The sequence below is a fragment of the Hypanus sabinus genome, chromosome 2, assembly GCF_030144855.1.
Source record: "Hypanus sabinus isolate sHypSab1 chromosome 2, sHypSab1.hap1, whole genome shotgun sequence".
NCBI classification, from domain to species: Eukaryota; Metazoa; Chordata; class Chondrichthyes; order Myliobatiformes; family Dasyatidae; genus Hypanus; species Hypanus sabinus.
This window is the reverse complement of record NC_082707.1, coordinates 9,571,334-9,590,389: the sequence shown is the minus strand read 5'-3', so window position 1 is coordinate 9,590,389 and position 19,056 is coordinate 9,571,334. Positions and strand designations below refer to the sequence as shown.

General features: G+C 44.5%; 1 protein-coding gene across 1 annotated transcript in view; it reads right to left on the bottom strand.

Annotated features, from left to right (window-relative positions):
* LOC132402895 (uncharacterized) overlaps positions 1 to 19,056 on the bottom strand; it is a 75,647-nt gene that overhangs the window by 26,577 nt on the left and 30,014 nt on the right. Inside the window, exons 39-62 of the mRNA XM_059985968.1 lie at positions 18,693 to 18,976; positions 18,270 to 18,547; positions 17,543 to 18,141; positions 16,627 to 17,188; positions 15,274 to 15,473; positions 14,784 to 15,164; positions 14,384 to 14,670; positions 13,698 to 13,978; positions 12,087 to 12,224; positions 11,753 to 12,009; positions 10,355 to 10,439; positions 10,084 to 10,152; positions 8,826 to 9,070; positions 8,453 to 8,736; positions 8,030 to 8,307; positions 7,303 to 7,901; positions 6,387 to 6,948; positions 5,034 to 5,233; positions 4,544 to 4,924; positions 4,144 to 4,430; positions 3,458 to 3,738; positions 1,847 to 1,984; positions 1,513 to 1,769; positions 115 to 199 (exon numbers count right to left, since the gene is read on the bottom strand). Of these exons, the coding sequence (XP_059841951.1) occupies positions 115 to 199; positions 1,513 to 1,769; positions 1,847 to 1,984; positions 3,458 to 3,738; positions 4,144 to 4,430; positions 4,544 to 4,924; positions 5,034 to 5,233; positions 6,387 to 6,948; positions 7,303 to 7,901; positions 8,030 to 8,307; positions 8,453 to 8,736; positions 8,826 to 9,070; positions 10,084 to 10,152; positions 10,355 to 10,439; positions 11,753 to 12,009; positions 12,087 to 12,224; positions 13,698 to 13,978; positions 14,384 to 14,670; positions 14,784 to 15,164; positions 15,274 to 15,473; positions 16,627 to 17,188; positions 17,543 to 18,141; positions 18,270 to 18,547; positions 18,693 to 18,976 (7,018 nt within the window). The remainder of the gene's footprint in view (positions 1 to 114; positions 200 to 1,512; positions 1,770 to 1,846; positions 1,985 to 3,457; positions 3,739 to 4,143; positions 4,431 to 4,543; positions 4,925 to 5,033; positions 5,234 to 6,386; positions 6,949 to 7,302; positions 7,902 to 8,029; positions 8,308 to 8,452; positions 8,737 to 8,825; positions 9,071 to 10,083; positions 10,153 to 10,354; positions 10,440 to 11,752; positions 12,010 to 12,086; positions 12,225 to 13,697; positions 13,979 to 14,383; positions 14,671 to 14,783; positions 15,165 to 15,273; positions 15,474 to 16,626; positions 17,189 to 17,542; positions 18,142 to 18,269; positions 18,548 to 18,692; positions 18,977 to 19,056) is intronic.

The window sequence follows — 19,056 nt, the reverse complement described above, 5'->3', positions numbered from 1 at the left end:
GAAAACCAAAAGACAACCACAGCATGACAGGAGCAATGCAATTTTGTTGAATTAAATAAGTGCCGCTATTAGTATTGTTACAGTGAAAGCAAGCGCCGAGTACAACAGACCCACCTCCACAGCATCCTACGTGAAAGGAAATGTCATCCACAGCAACATCGCTCCGGTAGTCTTGGCCACGGACCGCCTCCAGGAGGATCTGTCAGAGAAAGCAGCAAAACTTCAGCAGGAAACAGCCAGTCAAGCAGCACGACGGAAGCCCCAAACTTGCATTTCACTTCAGTAAATCATGGGTGCACAACAGTTCTGAGACTGTGATGAAATCATTCAAGAGAGAATATATCCAAAAATTATTTGAAAAATAACTGCCGGCTCTTCAAAATTGTAAAGCACAGAAAAAGTGCAATAAGCGGGTCATATCAGGCAAAGGACAGGAAATTCAATTTCACCAACAGCACTTCTATACGTCCAAAATAATTCCATTGACATTTCAGTCTATCGCAAGACTGAAATGCCAGGGGCTGGGAGAAGAAAGATCAATCATTTGGACAACAGGAGATCCCAATTTCAGTGTTAAAATTTGAGTAAGTGTTCTGAATGAGTACTGTTACAGAGAGAACAATAAAATTTAGGATTTAACTTGTGGAAACTATAGAAAGGGTGCAGAGGAGATTTACAAGGATGTTGCCTGGATTGGGGAGCACGCATTATAAGAAGAAGTTGAGTGAACTGGGCCTTTTCTCCTTGGAGCGACGGTGGACGAGAGGTGACCTGATAGAGGTGTATAAGACGATGAGAAGTATTGATCATGTAGATAGGCAGAGGATTTTTCCCAGGACTGAAATGGCTAACACGATAAGGCACAGTTTTTAGGTGCCTGGAAGTGGGTACAGAGGAGACGTTAGGGGTAAGCTTTTAACATATAGAGTGGTGTGTGCGTGGAATGGGCAGCCGGCGATGGTGGTGGAGCTGGATACAATAGGGTCTTTTAGAGACTCCTGATACGTAAATGGAGTTGAGAAATAGATAGGTCACCGGAGGTAATTTCGAAAATAAGTACATGTTCGGCACAGCATTGTGGGTCGAGGGGCTGTATTGTGCTGTAGGTTTTCTGTGTTTCTGCAGAAATCTGTAGGTTTTCTGTGTTTCTGCAGTAAAAAGATGCATTCATATTTGCGTATAGACAATAAAGTGCAAGGTTTCAATTAATTAAGAGCTGTGTCGGGAATTCCCTAAAGTGGATCACTGGTTGATAGGTCTACAAATTTTGATGGACTAAAACTCGTTGATTGCAAGGGGAGAGGAAAGAGAACAGTGGCGTGCAGCATTAAGAATATCTGCAAACTCATCAACTTTGGACAGTGTGGGAAATGCACTAAAATTTTGCAATCATTTTCACCCAATGCAAACACCATTGGGTACATGGTGTCTCCATTATGGTTTATTTACCTGGACTTGTATGAATTAAAAAATCATTTCAGTGACTTCTTGAATATTATCCACGCAGCCTACCTGAGAACCTCCAGACAGGTCAAGGTCAACCTGTCCTTCAATCCATCGGTTTCCCTTATTTCCTGAATCAGACCACTTCAGCACTGCTGTTCCGCTTTCAATCTGGTAAACATTCAAAGCCATGCGCTGACCTACTCCATACATGTGGTACCAGAATCGCATGCAGTGAGCTCCTCTCTCCGCACATGGAACACTGACCAGATGGGCTCGGTCTCCTGGTTGGCCATCGTTGCCTTCAATGTAGATGTAGTAACCACCTGCAAACACAAGAAGGTTTATTCTTCCAATAGAAATCAGGTGCACAGTGGCTGAGCAGCAATCTCACATCACCTACCTGCTGTGGTGTGGTCAAAACTTGGTCCTGTGTTATATGATGGTGTCGGCCCTCTGTTGCGTGTCCAGTCCAACGTATCGCTCTTGGATTGGGCCCAATGGCACAGGTCTTTGTCAAAGTTACAATCCAGTGGACAACCTGCCGAGTTCAGAAAGACAGACATTCATCGGAATACTCTCAACAACTATTGAAAATATTCAACACCTTACTATTGAATCAAGACACTGTACAGTCGCTCAGTACCGTACTTTACGGGAGGCACCAGAGGATTAAGACTTTTAATTTATCATTTATTATTACAATGGGATAAGAGTCCTTTATTTAAGATTGAACATCATTACCATTTGACCAAGGAGAGACTCTCTGAAATATTTCCCAATGTTGATAGTTATTGATGTAAAACTGAGATAGCTACATTGACACATGTGTTCTGGTCATGGTCTATACTGGAACAGTTCTGGAAGTCATCTTCTCGACAATTTCTAAAACACTCGGAGTTAACCTGCAACCTAATAACTTGACTGTGCTTTTTGGAATAATTCCTCAAAATATCCATGGTATTTCTGTGTCTAACCAACATGTTATTGCATTTGTTACATTGATAGCAAGGAGGGCCATTTTGTTGAAGTGGAAGGATATATCAGCTCCTACTTTGTCACAATGCTGCTTCTCAAGTGATGCTATGTCTTAGTTTGGAGAAAATTAGAAGTGGAACCTTAATGACAATCTTCAAATCAGTGAATTCAAATGAATCAAGGACAGTGGAAGCAGTCTTTGTTCTTGCCATGTACTTGGGGGACGGAGGCTGCCATTTTGTGAAGATACTCAATTCTCCATTTTGTGAGCTTGACATGCTGGACTTGATTAGTGTTTTAAAGAAGGCACAAAGACTCTTCAGGTAATCTGCTGGACTGGAGGTCATTTCCAAATAAGTAGAGCTATTTTATATTCACAAAATTTTCGATCTTTAAGATAATTTCTTTTTTTTTCTTTCAGGCATTGTAAGTATTGTTACTTTGATGTATTTGTGTTATTTTTGAATAATATAACAATAATAAAAAGATTCAAAAAGAAAAGACAATTAATGAGGACAGGCTATCACTCAAAATCTAGAGGGAAAGGAAGAACAAATTACGTTCCCTGTTAATCAGACTTCAGTGCCAGTCAGCAGAGATGTTTATTCAGATGCCATTGTCAGCTTGAAGGACTTGCTACTTGCTGCAAAGTACTCGGGTTTCTGTACACTGAGCCGGAAGGCTCCTTCAGGAGATATTGCGCAACTTTTACCGGTCTATTACATCGTGGCATGATGCAGTCCCAGAAACGTCACTGATGGCAAAAGCCTCAGCTTGCATCAGGAACTTCAAACATTAAGAGTATTAACTCTTGAATACCTTTCTCAAAAACAATCCTTCATTCATCAGTGGGGGACAACATGTAAACTACTAGAATCCCTTTGCCCAACTCGCTGCAAAGCAACTTGCATGGAGCTGATTGGGCAGCAAAAAGCTTGGGTTTCCGATGGAAAATGACTTTTGTCTCTTAACTGGGTTTCTCCATTCACCACATGCAGAAGTAAAACAGAGGAATAGATTCAGAGTTTGGACTTACTTTTCTGAGGACAGCCACTCTGCTGCCTCCAGTCTCCCAGCGCAACACCAGCTGCTTCACAAGCTGAAGCATAAGACTCCAGCATGTTGCACATCTGAACAGAGTCTCCGCCAGTCACACAATGATCGTAGACGCAGCTCTCAAAGTAGAGTTGAGGTGGGATATGCCAGTGGCACTCTTCAAATGGACCAGGGTTAGCCAAGACTATTTTACAGTATCTCTCTGCCTCTTCGCTTGCTGCTGGCTCGCATGGAGGTGGAAGTGGAGCTGTTTGGTTACACCTGTGCAACAGAAACAACCTCTCACTCTTCTCAAATTTAATTTATCCCATTCAGTCCTCTCCAAAACAGAAAGAAGCTTGGAAGGCTACGGGCAGGGCTTGAGAGAAAAATACACCATGCCATCAGAATACACAAGAAACAACATGACTCCGTTACACAACTGAAAAGACTGAAAGACATCCTGAAATCAACACTGGAAATATCTTTACATTTCTCCCCTGTGTGCCCTTGTCGTTCAAAAGAATAATACACTCGTGCTGATTCGAATTATCTCCTTGATATTGCTTCCTTGCCCCAACATTGCTTAGATTCACGCAACATTGCCACTTGCTGCAACACTTTTCAGGACTTGTGGAGACATTTTGCTAGTTTTTCTTCACGTAAATCACACACAGCAATACTCACGGCCAGTCATCGTCAGTAACTGTCCAACTGTTCCCAAATTGGTTTGAATCCAAGGCTAGTATTCCATCAGGTTTCAGGAAGTCATCCAGTTGGTCATTGGTGTAGGTTCCACACAAGCCACACAGCTGTCCTTTGTATCTCTCGTCCACAACTACCACCAGTTGATGATCTCCGTCAAACTTCACCTGAAGACCAAAGTCGGTCTGGAGCACAACATATGACCCTACCAGCGACAGTCTTACCGAAGCAATGGGTGTCACAGGGAGATACACCCTCACTCCATCCACCTAAACAAAGCATTACAGAGTTAGCTTCCAGAAAATCACAAACAACCCAACTGTTGCTTGACAACGTCATGTCAATGCTGAAAATTATACTCTTTCCAGTATATAATACTCACATAAACGTCCCTATTTTTCCGCAATGCAATGTGGAGGTTGTGCAGGCGCACGCTCACCGAGTTAATGGCAGTCCAGCTCGGACTACCTCGGTGCTCATTCCTACTCGTCACAGAAAATTGGACAGATGTATTTCCACAAGTCTCGGTCACCGTGTAATTGCAGGCACCCTGGAAATGGTACAGCTTCCCATCAAATGTTGTGTAGTGCGGGTCGCCATAGATGTGGCAAATGGCAGTGTCAGCGCCGTAACATCCCAAATTGCCACCCTGCACTTTGCAGATTTCTCCCGGTCCACAAGTTGCTGGCTCGCACACGATTCGGTCATTGCCAGTGCAGCGGCACCTTTCTCGACATCCGTCTTCCCAGAACATTGCACCTTTCTGGCACACAAACGGCAAGGTTTATTTCCAAAAGTGCTATGTGCTCTGATGGGAAACAGAACCTTCTTTCCATAGAAACCAAAGTGTACCACAAACACTTCCAACTTACCTCGTAGTATTTGTTCTTGTGCGTGCAACCACAGTTCTCCACAGACACGCACGAGCTTCCACTCAGGACAAAGCCATGGTTACACTCACAGTCCTCCACACAAGGCTCACTGCAGTTCCCCGAAGCAAAGCGGTCAGTGCAAGTGGCTGGACAAGCGCTAGCGCATGCGTTATAATGGCTGTTGGCTTCACACACCATACCTGAAAGCAGCAGAGAAGCAACAAAACTGTTTACACTTCAACTCAAGCTTCACAAATGGCAATTCTCTGACACGATGTCGTACAGCTCCGAACACTGCTAAGTACATCGGATTCCGGTTAATTGGACCATCAGTTAATCAGGGCAGCTGCTTATTTGGAACAACTCTTAAGCAACAAAATCTAATCCATAAAATAGCCCTCATTCCTTTCGTTTGTTTGGGACACCGTATCGCCTCGTCGGGCCAGTAGACTTCTGACAAATAATGTATAACTTGCGCGGGGGGTCACAACCTGTGGTACGCGGTCTGCTTGGAAAATGGTAAGGGACCACGACATAAAGAATGTTGGGAACCCATGAACTTGTGTCAGCCGGGTGGACACGTGTGGCCGTTGGACACTACACTGTGCTTACAGCGAAGAGTTTTCAAATAGTGTCAGTTGAATGTGCTTCTGATCTTTGTCACTGATAATTGGTGAGAAATAAGCAGCAAGACAACTCAGAACTCTCTTGCTCACTGCGGTTTCAGGCAGTCAGGCTTGGAGATGCCAGAAAAGGCTGGGATTGAAAAGGAAATGATCTCACTACTTCAACAAATTAAGAACTACAAACAACTTGAGTGTCTCAGCAAACGCCTTAAACGTTACAATAAAAGTGGAGTTTTGAGGCATGCAATTGGCTAAAGCACTGTATGAAGGCAGTACAATCAACAACCGGTGTCTGCACTGATCTCCTTCATTAAATGGCAGCGTCTACTGAGTGATTCCTCTATCGATAACTATTGGGAACTAATACATTGATTTAGTGTACTGTAGTAGTACTGGATGGTTTCCAATTTGCTCTGTATTTCTTTTAAATACATAATTTGCTGAATAAACTCTTCTCGGACTTCCATCCGGTAACAAGTATCGATTTTAACTGATGGTGATTTGATGACAAATTCTGCCATCTTCATCATGGATGTAGATAATTTGTTGATCGGTTAAACAGCAGTTTGTCTTTTTTTTTTAATAACTTTTAATTATTTCCATGACCCTTTGGCTGATTGGGGGCATTCACTTAATTAAGCCAAAATGCACTGGTCCCGGGTGTCTCAATGAACCGGAATCCAGTGTATTACTCCAACAGCATTTGCAGGAGACAACTCATACGTACCACAGAAAGTCGAGTTCCTCCATGGCACAATGGTCACTCCTGCTCTCTGGCAGGCATCTGAGTAGATCTGCAGGGCATTACACAGAGCTCCTTCGTCTCCTCCGGTCAAGCACAGTTCAACAACACAACTTTCAAAGAAACCATTGGTGTTGATCACAGAGTGGCAGTTTACAAATGGCCCCTGTTGACTGGTGATCAGACCACAGAAATCATCACCTCGATAGCGCTCCTCATCTGCGGGCTTACACTCTTCTGGCTCGACGGGGTCGCAACCTGGCTCGTCAGGTGGCACCTTCCAGCTATTTCCCAGTTCGTTGTCATCCTTAGCTTGCGTTCCATCAGCTTTCATGTAGTCATCCTGCCGTATTCCATTGTAGTTACCGCACATACCACAAACCCGATTAAAGTACGTACTGGGCACCTTCACTTCCACGGAATGATCAGTGTCGTAAGAAACGTACAGGCCGAAATCAGTTGTCAGCACCACGTATCTTCCGCTCCTTCTCACACTCAGGCCACCTTCGCCACGCCCAACAGGTAAGGTCTCCCACACGTCATCAACCTGTGCACAAGACGAAATACTGCATCATACAGACTGTATGGGGCCGCAGCCCTGGAGAAACAAAACAACCATTTGCACCGTACTCCTCTCAAGCCCTTCAGGCATGTCTAATGATCTTAGCCATCACATCCGTACACACTCACCTGCGTTCAGAGCCCCACTTCAGCTGAGGATAAAAAGCTCTCAATGCCGCTTTAATTAGACTCATTTCCGTCGCACTGCGCATCCCTTCTCACTTACTCGCATCTCCAGTTACAAGCAAAGTGCTTTACCGATCAAGTGTTTCCATGTCAAATGATTTTTCGTGGAGAGAGCTGTACTTTAGCAGATTTAGACTTACAGTAAGAGACTTACCAACACCCGCCGACGTTCCCGCTTCACAATCCAAACACTGTGGCCGTGAACAGTTACATGAACTTTCTGAACGTAAGATACTCTTGCGTTGCCACGATTTTCATTCTTTGTTTCAATGTTGAAGTACGGAAGGGAGGAGGAATTTCCACACGACTTGGCGATTGTGTACGTACAGCTGCCCATAAAGTGGAGGGTGGCTTTGTCAAAGGTGTTGTAATGCGGATCATTATGCACTCTGCAGATACCGTACGTGTATGGGTAGCAACCGGGGACGCCGTTTACAACTCCACAGTATGAACCTGTAGAACACGTTGAATCCCTGCACACCATATTACTGCCTGCAGAAGGACATCTACATTTTCTTGAGCAGGTATCATCTGTCCAGAGTTCAGAGCCCACTGGGTAGTGCTTTCCTTCATACCAGCAACCACACTTATCCTCTGGCACACATCGGTCATTGTAGAGAAGGTAACCACTGTCACACACACAGCCTTCCACGCAAGGTTGCAAGCAGCGCGATGGAGCACTCGGACTCACACAGGTGGCTGGGCAAGCTGAGCCGCACTGCTCATAATGGCTATTCGCTCCACACTTTACAGCTGTGAACGGAATCCATAAGGTTACACGTTACTTTCATCTGACATTCCTTCCATCAAACACTTCTCACTGCTCTCTATCTCCACTGAGTCTCACTGAAAGGTCTGGCACTATACTCTCAAGCACTTACGGCAGAAGCTCTCATTCCTCCAGGGATCCACACTCGCTCCCTCTGACTGGCATGCATCTCCGTACGACTCCAAACTGCTGCACAGAGCCTCCTGCTCCATGCCTAACGCACAAAGGTCGTACACACAGTCAGCAAAATAAGCTTCCGGGTCGACTCTCGAATGGCACCCTTTGAAAGGACCGTCTGCATCCTTGATTATCCCACAGTAATATTCACTTTCGATGATACGCTTTTCATCCTTACTGCAATTTGGTCTGATGCCAACATCAGGAGTACACCTGGGGAAACAGCAGCATCCCAAATCACAATTACTTCCAGCTAAATCAAAACTCAAAGAGCATAACGATGGAGATTGGAAACTGGACAGTTAGTTTCCAACCGAATGGAAAAGTTGCCAGCAGCTTGCTGCCAGTCACACTGTACCTTGTGTCATTTCCAGACTGCCAGCTGTTGCCCAAGCTGACTGAATCAGGTTCCATTATTCCATCTGGATTCAGAAAATCATCCCTTCTGTCTTCATTATAGTTTCCACACATTCCACACACCTTGCCTTTGAAGAGACTCGGGAGAGTCACCTCAGCTCGATGCCTGCCATTAAACTTCACTCGCAATCCAAAACTAGTGGCAATGACGACGTACTGCCCAGACAGAGTGACAACAACACCCGGGCTGACTGCAACAGGTAGCACTGCCTCCTCCCCATCAACCTGCAAGCATCCAAATCATTCATCAATTGATTCTTCTGCAGACCTTGCAATGCACCTGACAAAAGACACTTAGCACATCCAGCCCTTACCTTTACCACACGCCCCTTCCCGAGCGTGATTCTGTGATTGGAAACCTCAACGTTGACTTGTCTCACGTAAGACACGTACGGGTTACCGCCTCTGTGCTCATTTGCAGCTTCAACTTTGAAATAGGGCAGACTGCTGTTGGTACTGCACAGTTTTGATAAGGTGTACGTGCACGTTCCCATAAAGTCGTGAGCTTGGCCATCAAAGGTCATATAGTGAGGATCTCCTTGTACTATGCAGGAAGACTCTGAAAACATCAAAATAGTCAGAATTACTCTTGTTATTACTGACATACTTCGTGAAGTTTGTTGTTTACTGTAAGGAATAGAGCACAACACATTCCAAATTACTGCAAGTTAGAAGCAGAAAATAAATAAATAAACAGAAGGGGAAATGTGAGGTAGCATACACGGACTGTTCGGAAATATTACGGCAGAACGATAGAAGCTGTTCCTCAAATCCGAGTGTGGATCTTCCATCTCTTCTATCTCTTTCCCAATGGCAGTAATGGGGAGGCATGCCCTGATGGCTTATCAATAGATGCCAACTCTTTCAGGTACAGACTTTTGAAGGTATCCTTGACGATGTGGAGGGTTAGTCAGCCCTTGTGGCTAAAGGGATCAGGGGGTATGGAGAGAAAGCAGGTACAGGGTTCTGAGTTGGATGATCAGCCATGATCATACTGAATGGCGGTGCAGGCTCGAAGGGCTGAACAGCCTACTCCTGCACCTATTTTCTATGTTTCTATGTTTCTGAATGTACTGGCGATTTGCATGGATCTTCTCAGGATCAGACTATGACCATTTGCATTCTTTACCAAAGAGATTCATGGGACTGATAACTCAATGCAGATGATAATGTTTAGATTAACAACTCAATTAACAGATGGCATAATCATCTCTGGAGAGGGAGAGTTGAGGAAATTGAGGGTAGAGTGAGAGGAGACAAGGAATTTTCTTTTCACCCAAAACGTGAACATTAGTGCTCAGAAAATGAAGACCTCAGAACAGCGGTCCATGCAGACACAATTCCCTCCAAATGTTGACAACTCACCAAGTATGCAGATGAACTTGTTTAAGCAGAATTATTAAGATGGAAAACTACAAGAAGCAAAAGACTACAAGGTACTACTTTAGCATGGCATGCCTGCGATGGGCTGAGAGGCCTCCTTCTCTCCCAGGAATTTCTACCATTCTGGAAACCTCCAATATAAACCGCACCACAAAGATTCCACATCACATACACATTGCATTCCCATACCTGTAAGGGCGGGCGTTGTGGTACTGGCTGTAGTTGAGGTGCTCGTAGTTGTTGTCGTTCCACAACCCTCTGCAGGAATAAAATAGTACAGACGCAGAACAGATTAACCTTTATAACAGAATCACATCATCTCACATTTCTAGTTGACTAAAGCATGGAAAACCAAAAGACAACCACAGCATGACAGGAGCAATGCAATTTTGTTGAATTAAATAAGTGCCGCTATTAGTATTGTTACAGTGAAAGCAAGCGCCGAGTACAACAGACCCACCTCCACAGCATCCTACGTGAAAGGAAATGTCATCCACAGCAACATCGCTCCGGTAGTCTTGGCCACGGACCGCCTCCAGGAGGATCTGTCAGAGAAAGCAGCAAAACTTCAGCAGGAAACAGCCAGTCAAGCAGCACGACGGAAGCCCCAAACTTGCATTTCACTTCAGTAAATCATGGGTGCACAACAGTTCTGAGACTGTGATGAAATCATTCAAGAGAGAATATATCCAAAAATTATTTGAAAAATAACTGCCGGCTCTTCAAAATTGTAAAGCACAGAAAAAGTGCAATAAGCGGGTCATATCAGGCAAAGGACAGGAAATTCAATTTCACCAACAGCACTTCTATACGTCCAAAATAATTCCATTGACATTTCAGTCTATCGCAAGACTGAAATGCCAGGGGCTGGGAGAAGAAAGATCAATCATTTGGACAACAGGAGATCCCAATTTCAGTGTTAAAATTTGAGTAAGTGTTCTGAATGAGTACTGTTACAGAGAGAACAATAAAATTTAGGATTTAACTTGTGGAAACTATAGAAAGGGTGCAGAGGAGATTTACAAGGATGTTGCCTGGATTGGGGAGCACGCATTATAAGAAGAAGTTGAGTGAACTGGGCCTTTTCTCCTTGGAGCGACGGTGGACGAGAGGTGACCTGATAGAGGTGTATAAGACGATGAGAAGTATTGATCATGTAGATAGGCAGAGGATTTTTCCCAGGACTGAAATGGTTAACACGATAAGGCACAGTTTTTAGGTGCCTGGAAGTGGGTACAGAGGAGACGTTAGGGGTAAGCTTTTAACATATAGAGTGGTGTGTGCGTGGGATGGGCAGCCGGCGATGGTGGTGGAGCTGGATACAATAGGGTCTTTTAGAGACTCCTGATACGTAAATGGAGTTGAGAAATAGATAGGTCACCGGAGGTAATTTCGAAAATAAGTACATGTTCGGCACAGCATTGTGGGTCGAGGGGCTGTATTGTGCTGTAGGTTTTCTGTGTTTCTGCAGAAATCTGTAGGTTTTCTGTGTTTCTGCAGTAAAAAGATGCATTCATATTTGCGTATAGACAATAAAGTGCAAGGTTTCAATTAATTAAGAGCTGTGTCGGGAATTCCCTAAAGTGGATCACTGGTTGATAGGTCTACAAATTTTGATGGACTAAAACTCGTTGATTGCAAGGGGAGAGGAAAGAGAACAGTGGCGTGCAGCATTAAGAATATCTGCAAACTCATCAACTTTGGACAGTGTGGGAAATGCACTAAAATTTTGCAATCATTTTCACCCAATGCAAACACCATTGGGTACATGGTGTCTCCATTATGGTTTATTTACCTGGACTTGTATGAATTAAAAAATCATTTCAGTGACTTCTTGAATATTATCCACGCAGCCTACCTGAGAACCTCCAGACAGGTCAAGGTCAACCTGTCCTTCAATCCATCGGTTTCCCTTATTTCCTGAATCAGACCACTTCAGCACTGCTGTTCCGCTTTCAATCTGGTAAACATTCAAAGCCATGCGCTGACCTACTCCATACATGTGGTACCAGAATCGCATGCAGTGAGCTCCTCTCTCCGCACATGGAACACTGACCAGATGGGCTCGGTCTCCTGGTTGGCCATCGTTGCCTTCAATGTAGATGTAGTAACCACCTGCAAACACAAGAAGGTTTATTCTTCCAATAGAAATCAGGTGCACAGTGGCTGAGCAGCAATCTCACATCACCTACCTGCTGTGGTGTGGTCAAAACTTGGTCCTGTGTTATATGATGGTGTCGGCCCTCTGTTGCGTGTCCAGTCCAACGTATCGCTCTTGGATTGGGCCCAATGGCACAGGTCTTTGTCAAAGTTACAATCCAGTGGACAACCTGCCGAGTTCAGAAAGACAGACATTCATCGGAATACTCTCAACAACTATTGAAAATATTCAACACCTTACTATTGAATCAAGACACTGTACAGTCGCTCAGTACCGTACTTTACGGGAGGCACCAGAGGATTAAGACTTTTAATTTATCATTTATTATTACAATGGGATAAGAGTCCTTTATTTAAGATTGAACATCATTACCATTTGACCAAGGAGAGACTCTCTGAAATATTTCCCAATGTTGATAGTTATTGATGTAAAACTGAGATAGCTACATTGACACATGTGTTCTGGTCATGGTCTATACTGGAACAGTTCTGGAAGTCATCTTCTCGACAATTTCTAAAACACTCGGAGTTAACCTGCAACCTAATAACTTGACTGTGCTTTTTGGAATAATTCCTCAAAATATCCATGGTATTTCTGTGTCTAACCAACATGTTATTGCATTTGTTACATTGATAGCAAGGAGGGCCATTTTGTTGAAGTGGAAGGATATATCAGCTCCTACTTTGTCACAATGCTGCTTCTCAAGTGATGCTATGTCTTAGTTTGGAGAAAATTAGAAGTGGAACCTTTGAAACTTTATTTGATTTTGAGAAATGATGGGTCTCATTTGCTCGCTAGTATCATTTGAGCTCATTGATAGATCTTCTCCATCATCTAATTGTAAGTTTTTTTGATATATTTTTCTTTCTTGCTGGCGGTTTGATGTTTATTTTTAGAAGCTTTTTGCATGACGCATGGCTCCGGGGTTGCACTCCTAATGGTTTTCCCCACACTTTTCTCTTAGTAGAGCTATTTTATATTCACAAAATTTTCGATCTTTAAGATAATTTCTTTTTTTTTCTTTCAGGCATTGTAAGTATTGTTACTTTGATGTATTTGTGTTATTTTTGAATAATATAACAATAATAAAAAGATTCAAAAAGAAAAGACAATTAATGAGGACAGGCTATCACTCAAAATCTAGAGGGAAAGGAAGAACAAATTACGTTCCCTGTTAATCAGACTTCAGTGCCAGTCAGCAGAGATGTTTATTCAGATGCCATTGTCAGCTTGAAGGACTTGCTACTTGCTGCAAAGTACTCGGGTTTCTGTACACTGAGCCGGAAGGCTCCTTCAGGAGATATTGCGCAACTTTTACCGGTCTATTACATCGTGGCATGATGCAGTCCCAGAAACGTCACTGATGGCAAAAGCCTCAGCTTGCATCAGGAACTTCAAACATTAAGAGTATTAACTCTTGAATACCTTTCTCAAAAACAATCCTTCATTCATCAGTGGGGGACAACATGTAAACTACTAGAATCCCTTTGCCCAACTCTCTGCAAAGCAACTTGCATGGAGCTGATTGGGCAGCAAAAAGCTTGGGTTTCCGATGGAAAATGACTTTTGTCTCTTAACTGGGTTTCTCCATTCACCACATGCAGAAGTAAAACAGAGGAATAGATTCAGAGTTTGGACTTACTTTTCTGAGGACAGCCACTCTGCTGCCTCCAGTCTCCCAGCGCAACACCAGCTGCTTCACAAGCTGAAGCATAAGACTCCAGCATGTTGCACATCTGAACAGAGTCTCCGCCAGTCACACAATGATCGTAGACGCAGCTCTCAAAGTAGAGTTGAGGTGGGATATGCCAGTGGCACTCTTCAAATGGACCAGGGTTAGCCAAGACTATTTTACAGTATCTCTCTGCCTCTTCGCTTGCTGCTGGCTCGCATGGAGGTGGAAGTGGAGCTGTTTGGTTACACCTGTGCAACAGAAACAACCTCTCACTCTTCTCAAATTTAATTTATCCCATTCAGTCCTCTCCAAAACAGAAAGAAGCTTGGAAGGCTACGGGCAGGGCTTGAGAGAAAAATACACCATGCCATCAGAATACACAAGAAACAACATGACTCCGTTACACAACTGAAAAGACTGAAAGACATCCTGAAATCAACACTGGAAATATCTTTACATTTCTCCCCTGTGTGCCCTTGTCGTTCAAAAGAATAATACACTCGTGCTGATTCGAATTATCTCCTTGATATTGCTTCCTTGCCCCAACATTGCTTAGATTCACGCAACATTGCCACTTGCTGCAACACTTTTCAGGACTTGTGGAGACATTTTGCTAGTTTTTCTTCACGTAAATCACACACAGCAATACTCACGGCCAGTCATCGTCAGTAACTGTCCAACTGTTCCCAAATTGGTTTGAATCCAAGGCTAGTATTCCATCAGGTTTCAGGAAGTCATCCAGTTGGTCATTGGTGTAGGTTCCACACAAGCCACACAGCTGTCCTTTGTATCTCTCGTCCACAACTACCACCAGTTGATGATCTCCGTCAAACTTCACCTGAAGACCAAAGTCGGTCTGGAGCACAACATATGACCCTAGCAGCGACAGTCTTACCGAAGCAATGGGTGTCACAGGGAGATACACCCTCACTCCATCCACCTAAACAAAGCATTACAGAGTTAGCTTCCAGAAAATCACAAACAACCCAACTGTTGCTTGACAACGTCATGTCAATGCTGAAAATTATACTCTTTCCAGTATATAATACTCACATAAACGTCCCTATTTTTCCGCAATGCAATGTGGAGGTTGTGCAGGCGCACGCTCACCGAGTTAATGGCAGTCCAGCTCGGACTACCTCGGTGCTCATTCCTACTCGTCACAGAAAATTGGACAGATGTATTTCCACAAGTCTCGGTCACCGTGTAATTGCAGGCACCCTGGAAATGGTACAGCTTCCCATCAAATGTTGTGTAGTGCGGGTCGCCATAGATGTGGCAAATGGCAGTGTCAGCGCCGTAACATCCCAAATTGCCACCCTGCACTTTGCAGATTTCTCCCGGTCCACAAGTTGCTGGCTCGCACACGATTCGGTCATTGCCAGTGCAGCGGCACCTTTCTCGACATCCGTCTTCCCAGAACATTGCACCTTTCTGGCACACAAACGGCAAGGTTTATTTCCAAAAGTGCTATGTGCTCTGATGGGAAACAGAACCTTCTTTCCATAGAAACCAAAGTGTACCACAAACACTTCCAACTTACCTCGTAGTATTTGTTCTTGTGCGTGCAACCACAGTTCTCCACAGACACGCACGAGCTTCCACTCAGGACAAAGCCATGGTTACACTCACAGTCCTCCACACAAGGCTCACTGCAGTTCCCCGAAGCAAAGCGGTCAGTGCAAGTGGCTGGACAAGCGCTAGCGCATGCGTTATAATGGCTGTTGGCTTCACACACCATACCTGAAAGCAGCAGAGAAGCAACAAAACTGTTTACACTTCAACTCAAGCTTCACAAATGGCAATTCTCTGACACGATGTCGTACAGCTCCGAACACTGCTAAGTACATCGGATTCCGGTTAATTGGACCATCAGTTAATCAGGGCAGCTGCTTATTTGGAACAACTCTTAAGCAACAAAATCTAATCCATAAAATAGCCCTCATTCCTTTCGTTTGTTTGGGACACCGTATCGCCTCGTCGGGCCAGTAGACTTCTGACAAATAATGTATAACTTGCGCGGGGGGTCACAACCTGTGGTACGCGGTCTGCTTGGAAAATGGTAAGGGACCACGACATAAAGAATGTTGGGAACCCATGAACTTGTGTCAGCCGGGTGGACACGTGTGGCCGTTGGACACTACACTGTGCTTACAGCGAAGAGTTTTCAAATAGTGTCAGTTGAATGTGCTTCTGATCTTTGTCACTGATAATTGGTGAGAAATAAGCAGCAAGACAACTCAGAACTCTCTTGCTCACTGCGGTTTCAGGCAGTCAGGCTTGGAGATGCCAGAAAAGGCTGGGATTGAAAAGGAAATGATCTCACTACTTCAACAAATTAAGAACTACAAACAACTTGAGTGTCTCAGCAAACGCCTTAAACGTTACAATAAAAGTGGAGTTTTGAGGCATGCAATTGGCTAAAGCACTGTATGAAGGCAGTACAATCAACAACCGGTGTCTGCACTGATCTCCTTCATTAAATGGCAGCGTCTACTGAGTGATTCCTCTATCGATAACTATTGGGAACTAATACATTGATTTAGTGTACTGTAGTAGTACTGGATGGTTTCCAATTTGCTCTGTATTTCTTTTAAATACATAATTTGCTGAATAAACTCTTCTCGGACTTCCATCCGGTAACAAGTATCGATTTTAACTGATGGTGATTTGATGACAAATTCTGCCATCTTCATCATGGATGTAGATAATTTGTTGATCGGTTAAACAGCAGTTTGTCTTTTTTTTTTAATAACTTTTAATTATTTCCATGACCCTTTGGCTGATTGGGGGCATTCACTTAATTAAGCCAAAATGCACTGGTCCCGGGTGTCTCAATGAACCGGAATCCAGTGTATTACTCCAACAGCATTTGCAGGAGACAACTCATACGTACCACAGAAAGTCGAGTTCCTCCATGGCACAATGGTCACTCCTGCTCTCTGGCAGGCATCTGAGTAGATCTGCAGGGCATTACACAGAGCTCCTTCGTCTCCTCCGGTCAAGCACAGTTCAACAACACAACTTTCAAAGAAACCATTGGTGTTGATCACAGAGTGGCAGTTTACAAATGGCCCCTGTTGACTGGTGATCAGACCACAGAAATCATCACCTCGATAGCGCTCCTCATCTGCGGGCTTACACTCTTCTGGCTCGACGGGGTCGCAACCTGGCTCGTCAGGTGGCACCTTCCAGCTATTTCCCAGTTCGTTGTCATCCTTAGCTTGCGTTCCATCAGCTTTCATGTAGTCATCCTGCCGTATTCCATTGTAGTTACCGCACATACCACAAACCCGATTAAAGTACGTACTGGGCACCTTCACTTCCACGGAATGATCAGTGTCGTAAGAAACGTACAGGCCGAAATCAGTTGTCAGCACCACGTATCTTCCGCTCCTTCTCACACTCAGGCCACCTTCGCCACGCCCAACAGGTAAGGTCTCCCACACGTCATCAACCTGTGCACAAGACGAAATACTGCATCATACAGACTGTATGGGGCCGCAGCCCTGGAGAAACAAAACAACCATTTGCACCGTACTCCTCTCAAGCCCTTCAGGCATGTCTAATGATCTTAGCCATCACATCCGTACACACTCACCTGCGTTCAGAGCCCCACTTCAGCTGAGGATAAAAAGCTCTCAATGCCGCTTTAATTAGACTCATTTCCGTCGCACTGCGCATCCCTTCTCACTTACTCGCATCTCCAGTTACAAGCAAAGTGCTTTACCGATCAAGTGTTTCCATGTCAAATGATTTTTCGTGGAGAGAGCTGTACTTTAGCAGATTTAGACTTACAGTAAGAGACTTACCAACACCCGCCGACGTTCCCGCTTCACAATCCAAACACTGTGGCCGTGAACAGTTACATGAACTTTCTGAACGTAAGATACTCTTGCGTTGCCACGATTTTCATTCTTTGTTTCAATGTTGAAGTACGGAAGGGAGGAGGAATTTCCACACGACTTGGCGATTGTGTACGTACAGCTGCCCATAAAGTGGAGGGTGGCTTTGTCAAAGGTGTTGTAATGCGGATCATTATGCACTCTGCAGATACCGTACGTGTATGGGTAGCAACCGGGGACGCCGTTTACAACTCCACAGTATGAACCTGTAGAACACGTTGAATCCCTGCACACCATATTACTGCCTGCAGAAGGACATCTACATTTTCTTGAGCAGGTATCATCTGTCCAGAGTTCAGAGCCCACTGGGTAGTGCTTTCCTTCATACCAGCAACCACACTTATCCTCTGGCACACATCGGTCATTGTAGAGAAGGTAACCACTGTCACACACACAGCCTTCCACGCAAGGTTGCAAGCAGCGCGATGGAGCACTCGGACTCACACAGGTGGCTGGGCAAGCTGAGCCGCACTGCTCATGATGGCTATTCGCTCCACACTTTACAGCTGTGAACGGAATCCATACGGTTACACGTTACTTTCATCTGACATTCCTTCCATCAAACACTTCTCACTGCTCTCTATCTCCACTGAGTCTCACTGAAAGGTCTGGCACTATACTCTCAAGCACTTACGGCAGAAGCTCTCATTCCTCCAGGGATCCACACTCGCTCCCTCTGACTGGCATGCATCTCCGTACGACTCCAAACTGCTGCACAGAGCCTCCTGCTCCATGCCTAACGCACAAAGGTCGTACACACAGTCAGCAAAATAAGCTTCCGGGTCGACTCTCGAATGGCACCCTTTGAAAGGACCGTCTGCATCCTTGATTATCCCACAGTAATATTCACTTTCGATGATACGCTTTTCATCCTTACTGCAATTTGGTCTGATGCCAACATCAGGAGTACACCTGGGGAAACAGCAGCATCCCAAATCACAATTACTTCCAGCTAAATCAAAACTCAAAGAGCATAACGATGGGGATTGGAAACTGGACAGTTAGTTTCCAACCGAATGGAAAAGTTGCCAGCAGCTTGCTGCCAGTCACACTGTACCTTGTGTCATTTCCAGACTGCCAGCTGTTGCCCAAGCTGACTGAATCAGGTTCCATTATTCCATCTGGATTCAGAAAATCATCCCTTCTGTCTTCATTATAGTTTCCACACATTCCACACACCTTGCCTTTGAAGAGACTCGGGAGAGTCACCTCAGCTCGATGCCTGCCATTAAACTTCACTCGCAATCCAAAACTAGTGGCAATGACGACGTACTGCCCAGACAGAGTGACAACAACACCCGGGCTGACTGCAACAGGTAGCACTGCCTCTTCCCCATCAACCTGCAAGCATCCAAATCATTCATCAATTGATTCTTCTGCAGACCTTGCAATGCACCTGACAAAAGACACTTAGCACATCC